Raw genomic sequence first — 23,693 nt, 5'->3', positions numbered from 1 at the left:
TAAGCCATTGTGTCGGGAAGGTGAGCATCCTAGAATGCCAGTTTAATAGAAGAAAGTATTCTTGCATTGAGGGAGTACCTGAGTGGAGGCCCAATATCCATCTGGTACCGTAATACTAAACCTATACATATATGCACATCGATCTATTCGCACATCCTCATATATAAATATATTTACACGTGTACATGCCTTTATTTAGACCTCTGTAAATAACCTTTGCCCCCTAGCTCTTTGCTCTCTTTCGTTTTATTTCCTCTTGTCCCACTGTCATGTTCAGCCTTCATTTGGGTTTCAGTAATTCCTCTTGGTTACATTTTTTTCCCTGTTTCAATTATATAAATTAAAAATATATAATTTATATAAATTTTATAAATCATGTAAATTTTCTGTTTCAATTATATAAAGATAAGGAGACAGTTGTGCAACCTAAAATATTCACTTGTTACAAATATATTAATGCTTTAATTATAAAAAAATGAGACAAACGTGCATTTATAGAACTGCAGAGGCAATTTCTGGCACAACTCCATTCGTCTGTGGGGATTCAGAGTAATTCTTGTGGGGACATACTCATTCATTTGCTTGTCCATGCTTTGTGGTCAGCCTTCCACTTCTTGATGTGTTTTTTTTTTGTGGCTAGGAATGTACATGCCCTGTTGTCTGTTACTCAGAGCAGACATTCACCTTGCTTATGCACCAGCCATTGAGGAGGGCTGAGGCCGTGCAGACGATTGATGCGACCCATTCTTTGGGGAGGGTTTCCAGGCGGCCCTCTTGCATCATTATTTCTAGAATCAGATGGACTTCCATAGCCTCTTCTCTTCATATCTTGCTGAGATAGCGTTTTGAAAAACAGAATCACAAACTCCACTATTCCCCAGAAGAAATCTGTTAGCAAAGATAATCTCCATGGGGGACTGCTCCTGCTGTCCAACACTTGTCCCTTGTAGATGTAAACCATCTCTGCTCTCTCACTGCTCCGCACTCTGCCTCACCCGGAATGTTACTTCATAGACAGAGCTGTGCAACCATCAGCATCCTCACCCTATGACTTCGTAACATATGGCTTCGCTTCGTTTTGGAGAAATGTCCAGAATGAACAAATCCGAAGAGACTGAAAGCCGATTAGGGCACCGAGTGACTGCTAATGGGAGCTGGGTGATACTATTTTAGATGACTTGTTTATTTCTAAGTGGGATAAGCTTTATAAGGCACAGGTTTATAGGTAATTATAAAAGCTAGCATATAGTTTGTGTGTCAAACACATTGAATGAGCACGATGTTAATCTGTTTTATAGCAACTGGTAAAACTCACTTGCCCACCATAATGATTAAGCTTTTGGCTGTCAACTGCAAATCCACCATTTAAATCCAACAATCCTGGGTGTGTGTGTGTGTGATGCCTGGGGGTAGGGTGCGGGGGAGACCTGTTCATCTGCTCATGCTACAATTACAGCCTAGGAAACCCTGTGGGAAAGCACTCACACTGGGTCTCAATAGCACACAGCAAAATTTATAGCACAGTGATTTTCACTGAAGTCAGAATGAAGATACTGAGGGCCACGAATAGAAGAGACGTGTTTGTCATCAACCTGTTCACCCCCTTTTAGCAGCTGAATTATAATTTTTGAACTGTGAAAGGAAAACTCTTCATGTAGGAATTCTTATGAAAAATTCCTCTCTATTTTATTTGTAATGGATGAGGCAACACTGGAGGATGATAGTAATAATCACCTGGATCACTTATGCAAGTGAAAGGTTCTGCTTTCTTTTTCCTCCACCTCACTCTAACCTGCCTAGACTGTCGATAGCTTTACTTCCATTGGTATGATCTCTATTGAATTGACACTTTCCCCTTCATTTTATCCATGCAGGGCATTAGGATGTTACCCTGACATAAAAGGGTGTCAGAGAGAGAAACTGTACTTAGAAACCATTCTTTACAATAGTAAGAATGTATTGTACAAAATAATATTATTATTAATGCAGTAATAGTGAAGCTAATATTATCAACTGATTACTCTTTTTAAGAACTAAAGTGCAGGCTTTTATGGAAACCCTTACCAAATGTGGTGGGGGAGAAACTGCCATCACTCCTAATTACAAACTTCAGTGATTGGTTCAGAATGCTTTCAGAGGTTAATTGTCCCCCCAAATATCACAGAGTCAGAGTCGACACCTGGACCCAGCACGTCTGCGATCCGAACACATGCTCTTCACCACTTACATCCTGTGTCACCTATCCCTGACAGTGTGTCAGGACCAAAAAATACAAATTCAAAGTACTGTCTGCGTAATTTTACATCTGCATTAACTCTGAAACCTGACACCTCATCATTTGTTTCTTTCTAATTGGTTATTAACTCCATTACATTTGAAAAATGTATTAATTTATTTTTTATGTGTTATTTTAAAGTTTCTATTGTGAATTTTGTTGAAGCTTTATAGTTTTCCATTCAACAACTCATACACATTTGGTTTTAACGCCTTGATCGCAAGGCTCTCAGTGTAACATCATTTATCTCACTTCTTCCTCATTTCCCTGTTTCCACACCTCCTTTCCTAGCCCTTCTGAACTTTGTCCTTAGCTAAATGCTGCCCTTTGGTTCTCAAATAACTGGTCGATCTAAGGTTTTGGTAATTCACTATTGTTATTCTTCCCTTTATAGACCTATCTATTGTTTGTCTGAAAACAAAGGCTCTGGGGAGGGTTTCGTTTCAGACTTGGTGGATAAATAAGGGCCAGAGTCTTGGGGTTTCCATGAGTGTCTATGTGATCAGTGAGCCTGGTGTCTTTAATGATTTTAAGTTTGGTTCCAGACTTTTCTCCCACTCTCTCCAAGACCTTCGGGTGTTATCCTTTCATAGTAGTGGGTAGTAGTTACTGGACACCATCTTCTTCCTTTGGTCTCAGAATGTTGGTGGCTCATGTGCCCGGAGTGTCTTTTCAAATGAAAACAAACTATGGACACTTCTCAACTTCTAAGCCTGACATACCATAGCTATTGCATCCCCTTTGATTTTATTTTCTTTCCTAATTAGGCAGTTCCTCAGAGCACTCACCAGTCTGTAAGTGTGGGCCTTTATTTCCTTTTCCTGATGTTTGTCTCATTTGATAAGGTGTCAACTCTGAATCTCTTTGGCGCTTGTCCATCTTCATTTCTCCAACTGGATTTTTCAAAAGTGTTGGGGAATATTACACAGCAATTTAAAATTGACCTATTGTGCTTTCATGACCTCTCACCTCAACGGGCCCTCTAAGAGTACCATGAAACGTTCATGTTTCACAGCAAGAATTAAAAAAAATTCTTCTATAGTGAATCTCTTCCTCTCCCTCTCCCTTCTCCCTCTCACTTTGTCCTCCTCTCTGGTTTAAGCCTTGTGAATCCATCATTCCACTACTCATTTACCCATTATTTTCTTAAGAGACTAGGAGGTCTAATAACAGAAGTGCCTCCATCTCCTTTTATTTCACTTACCAGCGTCCTTGAATTCCCTCCCAAGAAACAAAACAAGACAACCTAAACAAACAAAGCCCACACATTTGTCTCTTGGCGGACACTTCTTCCTCATTCACAGAGCTCCTTCCCTGACCTCCAGTCTGTCTCCTGCTTTCACAAGGAACTTAACCCATCACTGTGTCTTCTTTGGACCCTATCTTGCCAATTTCCTCAACCCTCAACTCTCCCTGTCATCATTTAAAAATAGCGGTTTCTCTTCTTTTCAAGAAAAAACTTATTTACCCTATGAATATCGGTAGGTATACCCCTCTTTCTCTTCCCCACTGCATCTGAATAGGATTGTCTGCACTTAATATCTTTGATTCTTCACATCACAATTAATCACACATTTAGTCATAGCAATGTGATTTTTATACACATTTTATACCATTGAAAATATTACTAGCAAGTAAACATTGACTTTTTTTCTCTCCTATGTATTGTTACATACACACACACACACACACACACACACACACACACACGGAAACCTATGCACACACATGCACAAACACACACTCCAAAATTTTGTGGCTAAACATGGACCATTTTTTAAGTCATTTTATTAGGGGCTCATACAACTCTTATCACAATCCATACACACATCAATTGTGTAAAGTGCATTTGTACATTCATTGCTCTCATCATTCTCATCTCCATTTAAGCCCTCGGCATTAGGTCCTCATTTTTCCCCTTCCTCCCCGCTTCCTCTCCCTCATGAGCCCTTGATAATTTACAAATTATTATTTTGTCATATCTTGCCCTGTCCGATGTCTCCTTTCACCCACTTTTCTGTTGTCCGTCCCCCAGGGAGGAAGTCACATAAAGCTCCTTGTAATCGGTTCCCTCTTTCCAACCCACTCTCCCTCTATCCTCCCAATATCGCCACTCACACCACTGGTCCTGTAGGGATCATCCGCCCTGGATTCCCTGTATTTCCAGTTCCTATCTGTACCAGTGTACTTCCTCTGGTCTAGTCAGACTTGCAAGGTAGAATTCATATCATGATAGTGGGGGCGGGGAGGAAACATTTAGGAACTAGAGGAAAGTTAAACATGGACCATTTATCTGGCCATTACTCAGTGATGTATTCTGTTTGGCCTGAATCATTGTGTCGGCCCTTGCCTGGAACCAATAATATGGCTGCAAACATCTGGTATCTCAACTAGGGCATGTTCTAAGAAGTTTCTGTAATTTTTTCCCTGTACATAGTAAGTTGTGGGCTCAAATGTTTCTTTGCATCTTAAGTTGTTTCTGTTACTTTTTAGTTCCAGCTTTTAGTGCCAGCTAGCATTATTGTCTTAAAAATTCGTACAAAAATCATTTGGTTTCACTCTGTATTTATTTGATGTGAAACTTTCTGTGGTTTTGGGAAATAAGGACCATATCTTTAATATCCTTAGGTACCTACTGAATCTATAGCGTCCTTCTGAAAATTTTCTGTTTTTTTTTTTAAAAATCTCAAGTGTCTCCATCCAACAAGATTTTCAAAGTAGAAATTCCCACAGAGTAAAGGACAAATCAAGGTGGTGGCTATAAGACCCTGTATGAAGTCATCATTAAGATTTAAGTAGGCACCAATAGACATTTATTCAAAGCTAGATAAAGACTTCTGAAGAATCTTAAGAGTATTGTTTCACACATGATCAACATAGAGGGCAGCCAATTCAAAAATATTTATAACTGATTTGGGCCCATGAAATGCACAACAGGAAGACATATATGTGTTACCATGCTTTCAGTAGGGTTGTATTATAGGGGTGGAAAACGCTCTGGTAAGTGGGATGAAAAGGGACTGAGAAGAAGTTGTAAAATGAAAAGTGATGGTTTTCTGTCTCTCAAAATGCCACTTGTGCAATATGGCTAGCTAGATATCTGTGCTTTTTCTTGATGAGAAAACAAAAATAGCACAAAATCCAGGAGGAGGAGCCAAGAGCTGAGCAACACATTAGAGAAGCACACTCAGAAGGGAACCGAGTTCTGTCAAGAAAAAGACTTCCTCGGGCTGGTGAACCCTGGCCTGATTTCCCAGTTGCTGTGCAGTGGTTATTGCTACGGGAGTTCCCGAGTGATGCAACTTTCTAAGGGTTTTAACACTAACTGAAGGCTTGTCAGCTCGAACCCACGCAGAGGCAATTAAGGTTGTATTCGATTCAAACCTGCCTAAAGGCACTTGAGAAGAAACGTAATCAGCTTCCAACAGGTCACAGCTACAAGGACCCATGGAGCAGCTCTAACCCACAACACAAGGAGTTACCATGAACCAGAATCAACTCAATGGCAGGTGGAAGTGGACATGATTGTTACACAACTTTTTTTATTTTCTACTTTTTAATAGGAGTGTGCATTATAAACATCATATATTATCACTGTTATATGCTGTGTGTGAGTGAGTGAGTGAGTGAGTGAGTCAATGAATATGTTTGTGTGTGTGTGTGTGTGTGCACATGCGTGCTTGCTGGGGCAGCATGGTCAAATTGTTTTTCAGTTCGTAGTTCTATAGATTAAAAAGAACTTCGTTTGAGGAGCTCATCTACATCCAGACCTCCCGTTGCCAGATAGTCAGTTCTGACTAGTCAGCTGGATCAAGAGTTAACATCATGATAAAAGGAGAAAATAAGTTGTGAAGGATTGCATCTTACTTGCACCTACATTTAGTGCTCATGGACTCAGCATTCAGGAGATCAAATGACACATTGCCTTGGGTAAATCTGCTGCACAAGACCTCTTTAAAGTGTTGCAAAGCAAGGATGATACCTTGAGGTTTAAGGTATACATATCTGAGCAAAGCCAGGTGTTTGTGATCACCTCATCTGCATGTGAAAGTGGGGATTAAACAAGGAAGCCTGAAGATGAGTCAAGGCATTTGAAGTGTGGTTCTGGCAAAGAATGTCACAAGTACAATGGATTGCCAAAAGAACCAACAAAGCCGTCTTGGAAGAAGTATAGCCAGAATGCTCCTTAGAAACCAGCCTGGTGAGACTTGGTCACATGTACTTTGAACATGTTATCAGGAGAGACCAGTCCCTGGAGAAGGATTTCATGCTTGGTAAAATGGAGGGGCAGTGAACAGGGGGAATGCCCTTGACAAGATGGACGGAGACAGTGACTGACACACTGGGCTCACACCTAAGAATAACTGTGAGGGTGGGCGGTGTTTCATCTTGTTGGACATGGTGTCACTACGATTCAGAACCAACTCCATGGTACCTTATAGCAACCCCATTTCTCCTGGCCATATTGGACATCTTGGTGGTTCCACCCTAATATCCCTTTGATTGGTTCCTTCTGAAGTAATGGTCGTTATAGATGATATTCTTCTTACACTAAATTGATGTTTGCAACTCAAATTTCACCACCACCACCCAACAAAGACTCGTATGTCTAATATCTACTATAGAACACTTTAAGATGCCCTTGAAACACCCAAATTCAAATTATTATCAAATTGAACTAATGACTTTTTCCCCCCTTTTATGCTCTTAGGTGCAGGGGGTGACACTATTCATTCAGTAATTTAAGCCAGAAAGTTGATTAATTATACTGATTTTTAAGATCTCCTCATCTTTTAATACAATTTCCCATTTGTCTCCAATCCAAGCATTTCTTTACATCCATACTATATTATCTTGACTCTGGCCACTTCTATTCCTCCCTTCTGACTATACTTCATAAACAAGCCTTGTGACTTCTCTTACTAAAAATATTAATGCCAGTCATTTGAGCAAGATTCTCCTCTGAATAGCTTTCCCCTGATGATTGATTCACATTGTTTGGCGTGGCATAATGGCTCTTTATATTGTCTCTTAGCTTCATATCTCTTAAGTATTCTACTTTTGTCTTGATTATCTCCCTTGCCCCTGGGACTTAACCCATGCAATAGATCTTCTTACACCAACTTAATCTTTGCTTTTTCCTGTAAAGCTGTCGTGTTTCTCTAACTTTTAAGACATATATGTGCCCTCCTTTAAAATCTCATTATAACACTTTACCTCCCACTCAGTAACTAATTAGCATGCTATATGGTAGGGGCCCAAGTTTCTCTGTCTCCCACAACTTTGAATGTCTTGGAAGTTACATTCTATATCTAATTCTCCACTAATTTAGGAGCCCTGGTAGTGCTGTAGTTGGATATGTGTTGGGCTGTTAACTTCTGGTAGTGCTGTAGTTGGATATGTGTTGGGCTGTTAACTTCTGGTAGTGCTGTAGTTGGATATGTGTTGGCCTGTTAACTTCAAGGTCAGTGGCTCAAAACTACTTTCTGCTCAGCTGGAGAAAGATGAGGCTATCTCTACTTCTGCAAAAATGTACACACTCAGAAACACGATATAGGATTGCTATGAGTTGAAAAGGACTCAGTAACTTTGAGTTTGGTTTTTTTTTTTTAGTTAACCATAGTATCTGCCAGGACTTGGCACCTAGATAGCACTCGCTAAAGATTTTGAATGAATACATTCAAGGACAATACATTGTTCTTTTGAATGAGGTTTTGTTTTTCTATCTCATTTATGTAAATCTTTTTATTTATTTCCAACAGTTTTATTGGCAAGTAATTTACGTATAATATAATTCAATAGTTCAATAATTCGAACATATGAAGGAGAATTATACAATCACCCCCACATTAATTTTAGGACTCCCCGCCCCAGCTGGTTAAATTGCCTTTAGGATGAGTCATGCAATCACCATCCATTCTAGCGCTCGCCCCCTGAAGTAGAAACCTTTCTGAAAACAGAAAGCCTAATCTCTCTTCTGGGAGTGACCTGTGGGTTAGCAGCTCAACTGTAATCCACTCTCCCACTAGAGCTCTTTGTTTTTTTGGTTGATTGTTTATAGTCCATCTTTATTAAGTGTTTGTACTGTTTTTATTATGGTAAAATTATATACTACATAAAATCTGCCATTTAATCTATTTTAAGTGTTCGATTTAGTGACATAAATTATATTCATAAGGTTGTGGAACCATCACCACTATTTAGTTTCCCCAAATTTCATCACCTAAAACAGAAACTCTTTACTCTTTACTCATTAACCATTAACTCCCCTTCCAACCTTCCATTGTTCTTTCTCATTATATTTGCCAGTTGTAGATATTTCATATAAATGGTATTATGCAATGTTTGTCATTTGTCTATGGTTTATTTCACTTAGCTTTGTGTTTTGAAGGCTTCCCCATGGTATAGTGTGTATTAGAAATCAGTTCCTTTTTATGACTGAATAATATTCCACTGTATTTATATACCCTATTTTGTTTATCTGTTGATGCATCAGGTTGATTTTTAAAACATGAGACCTATGTATATAAAATTCATACAATTTCTTAAATTTGGCATATTGTGTGATTTTCTAATGGTTTCAGGATGATTTATACCTTTGAATAGGACAGTTATAGGTTATCCTAAATTGACTATAAATTTAAGAAGTTGGGTGTTCTTTCAATAGGAAAGTAGGTTACAATTCTAGAACCAGTGTTAAATAGTACAATTCTAGAACCAGTGTTAAGTAATACTTACATATGTTAAAGGATACAAAAAAATATTTGGAAGGTAAAGTACCTTACCTTTTAGAGCAGAAAGTTGAAGATTTTTCTGAATAAATTCTTTGTTCCAATTATATGTATATTCTGCTAACAAAAAATTGACGATACTTCTAGAAAACAATATAGTGTTTAAAAATCAGTGTCAATGAGACTGTTATATGGATATGGATCAGGGAGGAGCTTGTGGGCAATGTGGCTTACAACTGTCACCAAAGTGTTTCATTTTCTTTAATTATGTGTTAATTAAAAAAAAGAAAAGCAAGGCCAACGTTGATATTATCCGTTTTTATCCTCTTCATTTCTCTTTGCTATTCTGAAGAAAAATCTTAATTCTGACTCTCCCTGACCTTGGAAAGACAAAGCAAAACAGTCCCAGAGAGGCTGGAAGGCTGTCAATCCCTTCAGAAGCAGACTTGTCACATCTTTCTCCTGCCAGGCAGCTAATGTAGTTGAACCACCAACCTTTTCAGCTAGAAGCCAAGCACTTTAACCACTGCACCAGTAGGGTCTTCTGTTGCCTATAACTGACTGTTATAAATTATAATGATAACAAGTAAATATCTAAGCTTGAGCTGCTAACCACAAAGACTGTGGTTGGAACCCATCAGCGCCCTTGGGGGAGAAAGTTGAGATGTTTTGCTCCCATAAAGATCTCTCATCTCCGAAATCCAAAGGAGTAGCTCTATCCTGCCCGATGAGTTGGAATGGACGAGATGGCAGTGGGTTCTGGCTTTGGTGCAATTCAATACTGATTTTGTTACATAGGGATTATTTATGTGTGTGTATGTGTGTGTACACACTCTTCCATACACACACATACACACTGTGTTAGACAGGGTTCTCTAGAGAAACAAAACCAGAATGCTAATAATTTTATAGATATTTATACAGATAGGTAGATATATAACATAAGAAATAAACAGTTAAATTATAAAGCAGTACAAATGGCTCAGTGCAACTCACTCCCGTGAGACAGTTGTGAGACACTGGCAGTCCTTCAAGTCTTTGAGGGCCATTGGCTAGTCCTCTGTAGAGCAATTCAGGCTATTCAGGCACAGGCAGAAAACAGCAAGGCAGGTCACCAACAGTCAGCTAGACAGTCTGACAGTGCCCAGCTCGAGATGTAAATTCCAATGATGTGGTGAAGCAGGTCTTGAAGGCACCTCAAATTACAGCAACACAGTCCACGGATTAGGTGTCCCACAGGTAGTGTAGCTTTCAAATTGAGGCAAAGAACAAGCAAGGCAGCCGCACACTGGTCCAGTGATCAAAGAGCAAGAGACAAGAAAGGCGAGGCTGGCCTAGCCATTTATCTCTCCATCCTTCAATTAATCCCACATGTGTTTATTGGCCAGGTTGGCACAATAAACTAACTACCTCAATCCACCCCTTGCCAACTTGGCACCTGTACACAATTCTTTAGCCATATATAATTATATAATTTCTGGACATTAATGAAATCACACTTATACTTATCATCAAACATCTATCATACATATAAATGAGAACACACCGAGTCCAATTGTATCTGATTTATCATACATGAACAAAGAAAAGATATGCAATAAGCACATAAAAAGAAAATACACTGACAATTACAAACCTCGCTTTTGCAATTGATCATGTGGTTGTAACTGATAGGTAGAACTAACTTCTTCTACTACCCATTCTGTATTACCTTTGCCCTGAGCAAGCACCTCAGCTGGCTGTGTTTTTTTCCCTGGTGGGGTGACCCAGACCTTCATTCCTGAGGGTTCTGGGCCATTATATGTCCTGCCAGGATTGGGTTGCGGTAACTTACCGTTTACTTTAATCACAGGCATGATAGCTCTAAGAGTTGGCCTATAGGATCTCCTGGATCCCAGACATATTCTTCTTTACCTCCATTATGTAACACCAGTCCAATTTCTCCTTGGTAATCAGGATCAATCACACCACTCAGTACAGTGACTCCCTTCCTGACCTGTTGATCCAAAGGCATGAGAAGCGCAAAGTGGCCAGGGGGCATTCTCAGCTGCCAGTTCAGAGGAATCTGTGCTGTGTTTCCGGATGGGAGAGTTCCTTCCTTCGGGACCAGGACCTCCAGGACTGAGGAACACAGGGTTGCTGGGCCAGGTTGGCACAGTAAACTAATTACCTCACACACAAACCCACTCACTTGCACTGAGTCTATTCTGACCCATTGCGACCCCCTAGAGTAGAGTAAAATTATCCCTGGGAGTTTACAACTTTCTACAGAAGTAGAAAGCACCTTCTTTCTCTGTTGGAGCTGCTGGTGGTTTGTTAGCAGTCAACAGGTGTAACCATTAATCCAACAGAGCTACACACACACACACACACACACACACACACAGAGCACATATGTACATACACATAACCTACGCAACAAAATCAGTATTGAATTTGTGTGTGTGTGTGTGTGTGTGTGTGTGTGTCTACTGCAGGAGCCCTGGTGACATGTTAGACTGCTAACTTCAAGGTCAACAGTTTAAACCCACCAACTGCTCCAAGGGAAAAAAAATGAAGCTTTCTTTGGTTATAAAGATTTACAGACGTAGAAACTCATAGGGGCAGCTCTACTCTGTATTTTATGGTCACTGTGTGTTGGAATTGACTAGATGGCAGTGAATTTGTTTACATACATATGCATACATGTGCATTCATAGAATATATCTATATAATTTAATGTGCGTGCATGCAGTGATAGATACACACATACATAGGTCAATCAATGCATGTAAAAAAGGGCATTGTTTTTTATTGGGTCATTTGCATGTATTTCATTTTCTTATCATTGCTGTTTACATACTTTTATGAGTTTCTTTTAGGGCTTTTGTTGCTTTTGCACCTATATAGAAGTATTGATAGAAATGTGTTGCCTTCTGTATTGATGACGTGTGTTTCTTCTGCTTGTAGTCGTCTTTTCACTTATGTATAGTACACTGTAGCACCTTACAATGTTTTACACCTTGAGGAATGTGCTCTCCTTTCCCCTCAAGCACCCACTTGTATCCATTGTGAAATGCAGTGCTTCTCGTTACCCAGCCTCTCTGGTTTCTCTTTTCCCCTTTGTATAACCACGACTTCCATCTTAGTCACATCTCCAATGTAGTTCTTAGAGAGCTTTTCTAATAGCAGCGACTAAAGAACAACACTGCCTCTGTAGTCTGTGCATGTGCAAGGAAGTGAAATTATGTGGTATAACTTTCCATTCCTTAGAATTTCCAACACTCTCCAAGTGACTTGGTGGAAGTATGCAAATATGGGGTAGAGGACACTAAGAAGAGGATTGGTCAGATTTGCCACTCCACTGAGTATAATAGTGAGCCATCAGAAGCAGAAACAGAATACCAGCCCTATCAAAAAGAAGATTCATCAGGGTAGCACATGTGAGATCCCGGCCTGAAGTGGCAGAGGCAACAGTGGTACCAGCGGTGGTAGCAACAGGGCCAAGAGAGAGCAGTGGGCTTTTTAGCCCACAGAACAAGTAAAGCTGCGTGCTGTCAGGGTGTCCTTTGAGGCACTAGAGGAGCCTGTTACCTGCTGGAGCAGGGACCAGTGGCTGAGAAGCCAAAGACCAGAAAGACATACCTGCTAGCATGGCTGAAAAGAGGCACTGTTGTAGACAACAGTGTATCCTTATTTCCTTTTTCCAAATAATATTTTTATTGACATCTGATTTATTCCAATATATCCCTTCTTTTTCCATACAGTTGTGTTGTTCAATATCATCAGATGGAGCTGTGCAATTATCAATGCTATCAACTCTCCTCTCTCGCCCCTGCCTGTCATACCTGCCCCACTTCCAGTACCCTCAGGCAACCTTTACTGCTTACTCCTGTCAGTGTCTCTGAGGGGTACTCTATCATGGCTACCATGTACCAAGAGATCTTAAATGTACAAATTAGCATACACAAGTCTGACATTACCAATGAGGTATATCATGTACAGACCATAATAGTCAGGGGAGGAAATCTTATAAAACTAGAGGATAGTTATGTTGTTCATCAGTGCTACACTGCACCCTGGATTTGTCCTCTGTATCATGAGGTGCTTCTCAGAGGGACTGTTCAATTGTCTTGCTGGTGGACTTTGGGTCTCCACTACATCCAGGCCCGTTCATATCAATTTGGATGTGTGTTTTTTTTCATTTCTGATACCTCTTCCCATCGACAGCTGATCATTACACAGCCTGGTGTGCTTGTTTCATGAGGGTTTTGTTGCCTTGTTGCCGGATGGTCATTTGTTTAACCCTAAGTCTTTAAGACCCCAGACACTTTAAGCTTTTGATAGCTGGGCACCATCAGCTTTCTTCATGACATTTGCTTACGCACACATCTTGTCTTCAACAATCATCTCAGGGAAGTGGGTATCATACAGTGCCACATTATTAGAACAAACCATTCTTTAGAGAGGTAAGATATAAGTAGAGGCCCAAAGTCCATCTGCTTCCTTATTGCATTTACATATATGTACCATACATAAACAAGCATACACATTCATATATATATATATATATATATATATATATATATACTTATACATATATGCACATACACATTTATGTATATATTGGGTTTTGTTTTTTCCTCCTATCCCACCATTATGCTTGTCTGTCATTCACTTCTCAGTAATTCCTCTCAGATACAATTCAATTGACCACACATGCTCAGAAAAGCTACCCCCTCACGTGGTCTATTTTAGAACTCTTATTATTCCTCCATACCTTTCATTGCTTTATATTATTAGCTAGAACCTCCAAGACAATGTTGAATAGAAGTAGGGACAAAGGGCATCCTTGTCAGGTTGCCTTATTCAGTGGGCATATTTTCAATTTTTCTCCATTAATTTTAACGCTGGTTGTTGGTTTTTCTTTTTGTACATAGCTTTTATTATATTAAGATAATTTCCTTCTAATCCTGTCTTCTTCTTGAGTGTCTTAATTACGAATGGGTGATGAATGTTGTGAAACACATTTTCTGCATTGAGTGATATTACCATGTAATTCTTGTCCCCTTTCTTGTTAATTTGATGGATAATGTTGTTGTTTTTTTGTACTTTGAACCATCCCTGCATCCCTAGTATGAATCCCACTTGGCTATGGTGTATTATTTTTTTGATATGTTTTTGTATACTATTAGCCAGAATTTTGTTGAGGATTTTTGCATCTAAGTTCAAAAGAGATATTTGCCTGTAAATCTCTAATCTTGAGGGAACCTTGCTTGGCTTTGGTATTAGTGTTATACTACCTTCAAAGAATGTGTTTGGGAGTTTCCCATGCTTTTCTGTCTTCTGTAAGAGTTTGTGTAGGATTGGTGTCAGCTCTTCCCTGAATGCTCGGTAGAATTCTCTTGTGAAGCCAGCCATCTGGGTGGGGCTTATTTTAGTTCAGAGTTCCTTAACAATGTTATCTATTCCTTCTTTTGCTATGGGTCTATTCAGGTTCTTGATGCCCATATGAGATAACTTGGGTAAGGTTTGTTTTTCCAGGTATTTTTCCATGTCCTCCAAGTTGTTGAATTTATTGGAGCACATCTTTTCATAAAACTGTAATTAGTCTTTTAATTTCAATGGCGTCCATTGTAATTTTCCCTCATTCTGAATATTGGCATCTGTTTTTCTTTCTATTTTTTGTTAGGTTAGCTAGTGGTTTGTCAATTCTGTCAATCCTTTCAAAGAACCAGCTTTGCACTGAGTTGATTTTTCCATTATTTTTGTTTTCCCACTCATTTATATCCACCCTAATTTTTATAATTTCTTTTCTTTTGCCTTTAGATGGATTATTCTTTTGACTCTGTTTCAACTGCTGAAGGTTTTGTGCTAGCTTACCTGACAAAGGTCTCTCTTCCTTCTTCATATGTGCATTTGTCACCATCAAGCATCCTCTGATGACTGCCTTTGATGTATCCCATAGGTTTTGGTATGATGTATTCTCATTCTCATTAGTTTCTAGAAACATCCTAATTTTGTTTCTAATTCGGGCCATAACCCAGTCCTTTTCTAGAAGTACATTTTTGGCTTCCATGTAGTTTCCCTGGTTTTCTTTTTCTTTCTTTCATTTAATTCCAGCTTTATGGTATGGTAGTCAGAGGAGGAAGTTTGTGTGACCTCTATATGATTGAATTTACTCCAGCTTGATTTGTGCCCCAGCATGTGGTCTATTTTCAAATATGTGCCATGTGCACTTGAAAAGCATGTGCATTTCGTTGCATTTGGTTTGAGCATTCTGAATATATATATATGTCAAGTTGCCTGATTGTAGCCTTTTCTTCTGTAGCCTCATGGCTTAGGCTTCTGTCCCGTTGATATGTCTTTCTTGGAGAGCATTTTATGAGGTCTCCTACTATGATCGTTGATCCTGTGATTTCTTTTTTCAACTTTTGGAGGATTTGGTTGATGAACTTCGCGGGTCTCTCAATGGGCACATGTATGTTTATTATGCTCATGGGATCTTGGTCTACTGCTCCCTTAAGCATTATATATGTGCTCATACTTATCTCTTGTCCTGCTCCTTGAGATCTATTGTCACTTATTAGAATTGAAATGCCTGCTTTCTTTAGATTTCCGTTCACTTGATATACTTTTCACCATCCTTTAACCCTAAACCTGTGTTTGTCTGTGAGCTTGAGATGCATCTCTTGCAGACAGCAGATTGATGGCTGGTGGGCACAGAAAAGGCCTGCAGGCATGCGGAAGCTAGGGAAGCAGCCTGTGGACTTGAGGGGCCCAGGAAGTGACCTGCGGGTGTGGGAAATGGTTGACAGGTGTGGGAATCCCTTAGGAATGGTCTGCGAGCACAGGAAGAAGCCACTAGCTGCAGAGATCCTGAGATACAGTTGATGGGCACAGGAAAGGGCTGCATACCATGGCGTGTCAGGGTGGGGGTGGGCAGCTTGTGGGCTCAGGGAGTTGTCAGTGGGCTTGAGGAACCTGGGAAGCAGACAGCAGTAATGCATGGGTACTGGCAACTCTGGGAGGGTGAGGAGGAAGTGGGCACAGCAAGCCCAGAGAGCAGCTCTCAATGGTGCTTGGCCCCTGCACAGAAGGATGGAGTATCTGCAGAATGCCCCCAAAGCAGTGCCAGCACTCAGTCTCAGGTGGCTGTGGGAGAAAGAGGTGGGAGCAAATGCACCAAGCCCAGAAAGTGGCCATCAAGAGCCTTTGGGCTCCAGTGATCTTGTGGGAGGAAGAGGGAGCCACTCAAGGGATCCAGGCACTTTGGTAGGTGGCGTGGAAACCACCGGGTACGTTGGCACACGTGGATGGGGGATGGGCCATAGAGAAACACTGGTGCAGGGAGGTTTCTGGGGCTGGGGAGAATCAGAGTCCCGGCTGTGTCTTGCCTGAATGGGGAGGCCATGGTGGTTGCTTCACAAATGTCTCCATAGTGGGTAAAAGTAGTGGTATGTGTGTCATGGTTCGTACAGCTCAGCTGTCTGTGGGGAAACTGCTAAAAGCCCCCAGGACTAGGGCTATGTCTGAATCCTTCCAATCAGTTCCCTTCTCTGCAGAGCTGGCAACTACTCACAGGGAACTGCAGACAACTGTCCTACATCAGTGTCATCTTCCTGGATGTAAGGGATGTATCCTTATACTGATTTCTGATACTGTTAGCCTCTCTAATAACACCCCATAATCATGAGTATTGTCTGTGAGTTCTGTGTGGCCATTACAGCGGACGATAGGAGCCAGCAGAAAAGTAGAGTGTCATGGGAGGAATGGTTGGTATTAGAATGGAAAATCAGAGAGTCACGACTTAGACAAATCTGGCTCTTAGGTATTGTCGTTAGACAGATATGGAGTTGGGTGCTCTTTCTCATTTGTGTAGCCAGAGGAGTCAGACATGGCTCCAGTGGCATTTCCTCAGCATTAAAAGTAGAAACACTAGACCATATCATCCTCAGGTAGCCTTGTGATTACTTACTTTATGAGCTGCTACTTCTCCCTTTACTGAGAGTACCTCCTGAACTCCACAGACTGACCTCTCCCATACCCTGAAATAGTCTCCACTTTGTCTCTTCTGAGTTGCCCTTATCTTGCTCTGTTTTCATTGTTAGTCTAGTCCGATCACTTTTTATTTTTGAGAAATTCAACTAAAATACTGCTCCAGTAGTTTTGTTCTTTTACGTTTCTCTGACTTTGTATGTCTACACATATTTTTCGCCCAGACATTTTACTGAGAGTTGGAAATGCAAAATAACTAATCCCGTATCATCTCGAATAGAGGAGCATCTGTGAAAGCCATGCAAGCTGAGTGTGTAACCTGTGTCCTTGGTATTTATGCTATTTCCTAGAGGCCAAGAGAGTGTCATGTTCGATCAAGTACAGAAAGGAAATGGTGCTAACTGAAACGAAATATCTGTGAGATCCCATGTAATGTGTACTTAAAACTCCTGTAGCACATTAAAATTCAATGGATACACTGGTGTTTATTGCAACACTATTCACAATAGCCCAAAGGTGAAAGAAGCCCTAATGCTTATGAACTGATGCATACAGTTTTAAAGAGTGGTTATTGTTATTTTTGTTATTAGGTGGCATTGAATTGGTACTGTCTTGTAGTGACTTTATGTACAACAGAATAAATCATTTACCTGTCCTGTGCCATCCTCATAATTGTTTTTATATTTGAACCCATCAATGCAGCCATTGTGTCGGTCCATCTTGTGGAAGGGACTGGTCTCTCCTGACAACATGTCCAGAGTTCATGAGATGAAGTGTGGCCCGCCTCGCCTCATGCACTCTTACGGCCATAAAGAGGAATGAAGTCCTGATACATGTGACAGATGAACCTTGAGAGTCAATTACTGAGTGAAATAAATCAGTCTTTAAAGGGCAGATTGTATAATCCCACTTACATAAAATATTAGAATGGTCGTTACGAGGGGCAGGAGTTGGGTACAGAGGTGCGAACAGGCATTCATGGCATAGGGAGCACTGGGTTTCTGTTGAAGAGGGTTCAAAAGAATGGAAACGTGTAATGGGGATGTTTGCATGGCATGATGAACCTGATGAATACCACTGAGTTGTACATTGTGATGAATATGGAAATGGTGTTACATAGGTATGCTTAAAATGTAATGAAATTAATAAGTGGTCTCTCATGCATATCTGATGATATAGGAAGGCTTTGGAGAAAAAGTGGAATTCAAATAGACCCTTTATAAAGCAGTAAGATTTAGACACAGAGATAAAAAGAAGGGAATAAATAGGTAAGAATAAAAACAACAGATCAATAAGTAGAAGAACGCTTCTTGGAAAACCAAAAAGAGGTTTCTTTGACAAACACATTGAAGGGCATGTGAAATAGACTGTATGATCTTATAGTGAGTTTATGTGTAAGTCAAGCTTACCTGTTATTTTTTGTGATGCATTAAACTTATTTTTCACCGAGATCTTTTTATTTTGACAGTTTGAAACAGCATACGGAGAATGGTAAGAACCTTTCCTTCTCCTTTTACTGTTTATTTTTCATGTTGAAATTATTGAAAATTAGTCTGTTTTAGAGCACAGCTTTCTTTCATAAGAAACATAAGATTGAAAATAGGCTGATCCACACCAGCTATCAACATATCTTTTAGAATGCAAGAGTTAAATCAGAGTTATTCTAGTTCACAAACTGAGCAAGTGGATTTTAGAAAAGAAAACATAAAAACCAGCCTAATTATGTGGAATAATTTAGTATATAATATAACTTGCATTAACAGTCAATAGGGAATGAGTTATTTACTAAATGATGCTGAGACAATATTTAACTTTCATTTAAAACAGCAAGCAGGGAAAATACATCACATTATTTGACAATAAAATATATTTAAATGAACATTAAAGCATAAGAAAGAAAATATAATGACAACTTTCCTCACCTCAGTATAGAGAGACTTTTCTGAATAGTGAACGATCAGCCAGATCAATACTATGTGGCCATGGAAAATATTTAATGGCAATCAAATACACAGGAAATGATATTGTATGACTAAAACATGATGCAAAAATTATTCTCATAGTTTGATAAAAGTTAGAATCATGATCTATTTCCACTTTAATGAGGCAATTACAACTCCTAGTGACCCGATTGGATAGATCAAAGCTCCTTCATTGCCTTTCCAAGAAAGTATAGTGCCTCATCTTTCTCCAATGAATCTTCTGGTCGGTTTGAACTGTCAACCTTTCAAATAGCAGTCCAACACTGAACTCACTGGGCTACTGGATTTGCTTTATTGTCTGTAGTATCTACGAAGAGAAATTAATAGGAATAATTTAATATTTGCTCTATTTTTGGTATCCTTATAATTCTCTTAAATTAATTTATAATACTTACTTAAAACTGATGTATTGTGATTTTTAAAAAATTACAATGCAACTTTCCAGTTTGTAGATACTGATTTTCTCTTATCTCCAATCAGAAGAAAAGTACTAATTTTTAAATACGATAAAGAGTAGTTGGGGCTTCTAGATTATCACCAGAGAGAAGATGACAAATATTTCATTATTCAACATCTAAAACTTCAGTTAAAAGAAACTTCTAAAAGGAAATAACAATTTAACTGGACATTTTCTAAGCAATTTAATCGAACTATTTTCTAGACACCGTCAAAACTAACTCTTCCTGAGTGTCGATTTCCCTCTTTCTAATTTTCATTGGTTCTCCAGCCACCACTCAACTGACCTCAGAGGCATGGGTTATCCACATTGTCCTCCAGAAACATCTATCTTTGTGATAACAATATTCTCCATAGGAAAGACCTTTTCTTAAAAAAACAATGATTTAATATCTTTTTAAATGTTTAGATTATTTGTAATGAAAATTAAGTTTAAAATTATTTATCAATAAGAGTAAAGCTCATTTACCAATTAAAATGCTACCTTAACAATCTTTATATTTGGGCTAGCATGCCTAGTGTCACCAATAAACATTGAAATTTCTTTGTAAGAGAGAATATCACCTTAAATTTGATTTTCTGAGTCATAGTACAGCCTTCCTTTCCCTGTTGATTGCTTGTTGCACATGACGTAGGACTAGAGTGGCTCCTGCAAGAGGAGGGACAGAAGATTGGAGCACAGCAAGTATTGCTGCAATAGAGGGACCAGTCCAAACAGAAGAGAAAGGTAAGGCTCTTCTTTATACTATCAAAGAATATACATATACATCCATTCATTATGCATACATGATCACACCAAAATAATAGACATCAATATGGCTTTAACTTAATACAACTATATTTTTTTGAAATGCAATGTTGGGTGATTTTTGTAATTCCTCTGCCTGTATGATAGAGAGGATCCCTGGTTGCATAGTGGTTACTCCTTGAGCCCTAAATGCAAGGTCAGCGGTTTGACACTACCAGCCTCTCCACAGGAGAAAGATGAGGCTCTCTACTTCTGTCAAGAATTATGGTTTTAGAAACCCAGTGGGTCAACTCTTTCCAAATAAAGTCGCCATGAGTTGCAATCGAATCAATGGAGTGAGTTTTTTGTTTATTTATATAACAGAGAAACCAATCACTGTACCATCTGATTAAATATTCATTCCACTAGTTATGTTTTAATAACTCATGTATCAGATATTGATACATACACCTGAGTAGTTAATGACACTGGCTAAATGATCAAGAAGCTAATTCTACTTCATTTCTATCCAATTTAAATTTCAGTGATAATTGAAATGGCCTATATTTTCACATTATCAAAAGAGAAATTAGTAGTCATGTATAGTTATTGAGTACTTGAAATGTGGTTAGAGAGACTAAAGAACTGAATTAAAAATTTTTATTTACTTTAATGAACATACAGTTAAATGTAATAGTCCTATGTGGCTTGTGGCAGCCATATTAAATGTCAAAGTCTAGTGTGTATATAAGTTGGTTTAAATAGTTTTATAAAATGTAAAATATTTTCAGACTAGTATTTTGTGATAAGTGTATGTATTTGAGTATATTCTGGGGATTATATTAAACACCTTATACTTTCTTGCAAACCTCAGGCACTCATACATGCTAGTGTATACACACAGAAACACACAAATTTCTAAACCTCTTTAAAAAATGATACCTAATATATGAAGTATTTCTTTTGATGCAGGAAATGTAATTTTGTTACCCAAAGCTGTCATTTCTAGCAATACTCTGCTACTACTATTTCCCTTTTAAATATTTGTCTATAAGGAAAATGGAAAAGCCCATCTTTACTTCTCATGTTTTCACCTGACAAATGCTGAGAGATGAGTCTAATATATCGGCAGGCCCAGTTACAATTAAAAATAATATTCATGGACTTACAGTAAAATAATAGCCACAATTATAATTATTTTACGCATATACATTTGGGCCTGCCTAAAGACACAGGACAATAGCAAGATGAGGGAAATGTATTTAATTCAATATTTATGTTAAAAAATAATTGCAACATTTGCTCACTCAGTGGGTCAGCCAGTAAAGTTAATTCATATGTTGTCTGTAAAACAGCAACAACAGAAAGCTAATTGGAGAAAGATGTTAAATAGAGGGAATTAGAGTCACCTCAAGTTATCCATACCTAATGTTTCTTTCAGAATGTTGTTAGTGGATAATGAGTATGATAATCACCTGTATATCTAATCATATGATGGATCTAGTCATGTAACTGATGATATTATTAGCTACTTCTCCTGTGTTCCAGATGGAACTATGGCTATAGAAATTGAGTTGGCTGGAGAACATAGTGTTGAGTGAGTAGGTTTTCAGGAGAGAGATAAGGTAATTAATGATGCAAAGTATTCAACATGCCTTAGATCCGAAGACTTAGAATATAACAAAAGGTAACAATAGACCCGAAGAGATCAAATAGAGAACTGATACACAGAAAGATAAGTTTTAGGAATTAAAATAGGAAAATGTGCTTCACAAAAATTCTTTTGAGGCAGCCAGTATTATGAAAGTCTTTGATAGTCCTACTATATTAGAAGTAGAGCTTGTGACCTTTGAGTTTATAACCATATCATAATCATTATGCAATCCTCGTTTCTAGCAGAACCCCATTGTTTTTATTGTCTTAAAGAAGAAAAAAGAAGTGTTTTAGCTGCCTTTATTCATGATACATTTTTAATAATTTGTTCTCCAACCTCAGTTATCTAAGGACATTATCTTTCTTGAGGCTTGCTGTTTCTGCATTCTTGTCATACCCCTTTTTTGGCTAAAGCCACTGGTTGTCATTCTTAGGTGCCATAGTGACCTGAGGCACAACAGGACAAAAAACTGGCCAGTATTGTGCCATCCTCACAATTGTTCCCATGCCTCCAGGCCAGGGCCTTTCTCACGACACCTGCAACTTTAAAAGCATGATTTCCTTCTCCAAGATATAAAGTGTATTGTTTCTAGGAACAATTGAATTTGTAATATTTGTCCAATGTAATCATTATGATTTACTCCTCTGATATTATGGGGGAAAGCCCAAGTGTTATTTTCAAATGAACTCTGTAATACAGCTTGTGAATAGGACGTGGTTTTTCCTTGAGGAGAAAGGATATTGTTCATGAAAGCATAGGTTGATATATTTGGCTATTCTAATCACTTTATAAAATGTCCATTTAGAGATATTCCTTCAAAGGTTATGATCGCTGTTATGGTTCTGTTTTAATAGAACTATCTTTAAAAAGCTAATTCGCTTTTCTGAAATTATCTTATTAAAATTGGGTAGATAGAAATGTATTTATATCTATCCAATATTAAATTTATAAATATTGAAAATCTGTACTGTACCTAAGACATATCTTAGGTGTATTTATTAACAAATAGGAATATGTATTTTTATTTTAAGATGCAAAGTGTCCAGAAATAAAGCAGGAAATGGGACCATTGCTATCAGAGGCCATCCATCTTATTAAAAGCCTGGAAACTGACCGTGCAGAAGCTGAAGAAGCATTAAGAGTACAAAAATTGCGAAAGAAAAATATCACCACGCAAATTGATTCCTGGTCCATCTGGAGACTTGAAGAGCTCCCGTCAGCTGTGCAGAAAGGTACTACTGATGCAGACGGGTCACACTGCCTGACTGTTGACTGGAGAATCGTGTAGCCCAACCTGGAATATAGTAGCATCTCTCTCTCAGGGACATATTATTTAACAATCAAAGTAGGGCACTGTTGGAAGACATGATTGATGCTGGGCTTACAGACCTCAACTGCGACCAAATAAAAAACCAAACTCCCTGCCAGGGAGTCAATCATGGCTCATAGTGACCCTAGAGGACAGTGTAGAACTGTCCCTGTATGTTTCTAGGCCTGTAACACTTTACGGCAGTAAAAGCCTCTGTTTCTTCAGCAAAGTTAGCTAGTGCTTTCAAACTGCCGACCTTGTGCTTAGCAGCCCAATGCTCAACCACTACATCAAACCTGGACCTCCTGTGTTTAAGCTCTGTTGGAAGTTCTCTGGCATACAAATACTTGGACTGTGTTTTCTATAAAGGCTGCAGCTATTAGAAATTTCTGAGTTTGAGGTTTGAGGGTTTTCTTAGTTGGAAGAAAATACATACGTATTTGAGGCATTGTACTTTTCAGGTCTTTGAAAATTTAAAATACATATGCTATATCTGTTATTGATTTAAGCTATATATGCTATTATATGTGCATGTTACTATCTATGCTATTACCTACTTGTTCACTCATGTATTTTTCTATG

The 23,693-nt window shown here is 38.7% G+C and overlaps 1 protein-coding gene across 1 annotated transcript in view; it reads left to right on the top strand.

Moving 5' to 3' along the window:
- CCDC178 (coiled-coil domain containing 178) overlaps nt 1-23,693 on the top strand; it is a 470,395-nt gene that overhangs the window by 30,843 nt on the left and 415,859 nt on the right. The window contains exons 3-5 of the mRNA XM_045296033.1: nt 18,452-18,474; nt 20,057-20,148; nt 22,834-23,034. Of these exons, the coding sequence (XP_045151968.1) occupies nt 18,452-18,474; nt 20,057-20,148; nt 22,834-23,034 (316 nt within the window). The remainder of the gene's footprint in view (nt 1-18,451; nt 18,475-20,056; nt 20,149-22,833; nt 23,035-23,693) is intronic.

Source organism: Echinops telfairi, unplaced genomic scaffold (assembly GCF_000313985.2).
Source record: "Echinops telfairi isolate 266 unplaced genomic scaffold, ASM31398v2 ScPeMD7_7400;HRSCAF=8409, whole genome shotgun sequence".
Taxonomy (NCBI): domain Eukaryota; kingdom Metazoa; phylum Chordata; class Mammalia; order Afrosoricida; family Tenrecidae; genus Echinops; species Echinops telfairi.
Note: the sequence above shows the minus strand (reverse complement) of the source record. Positions and strands in the feature narration are given on the sequence as shown.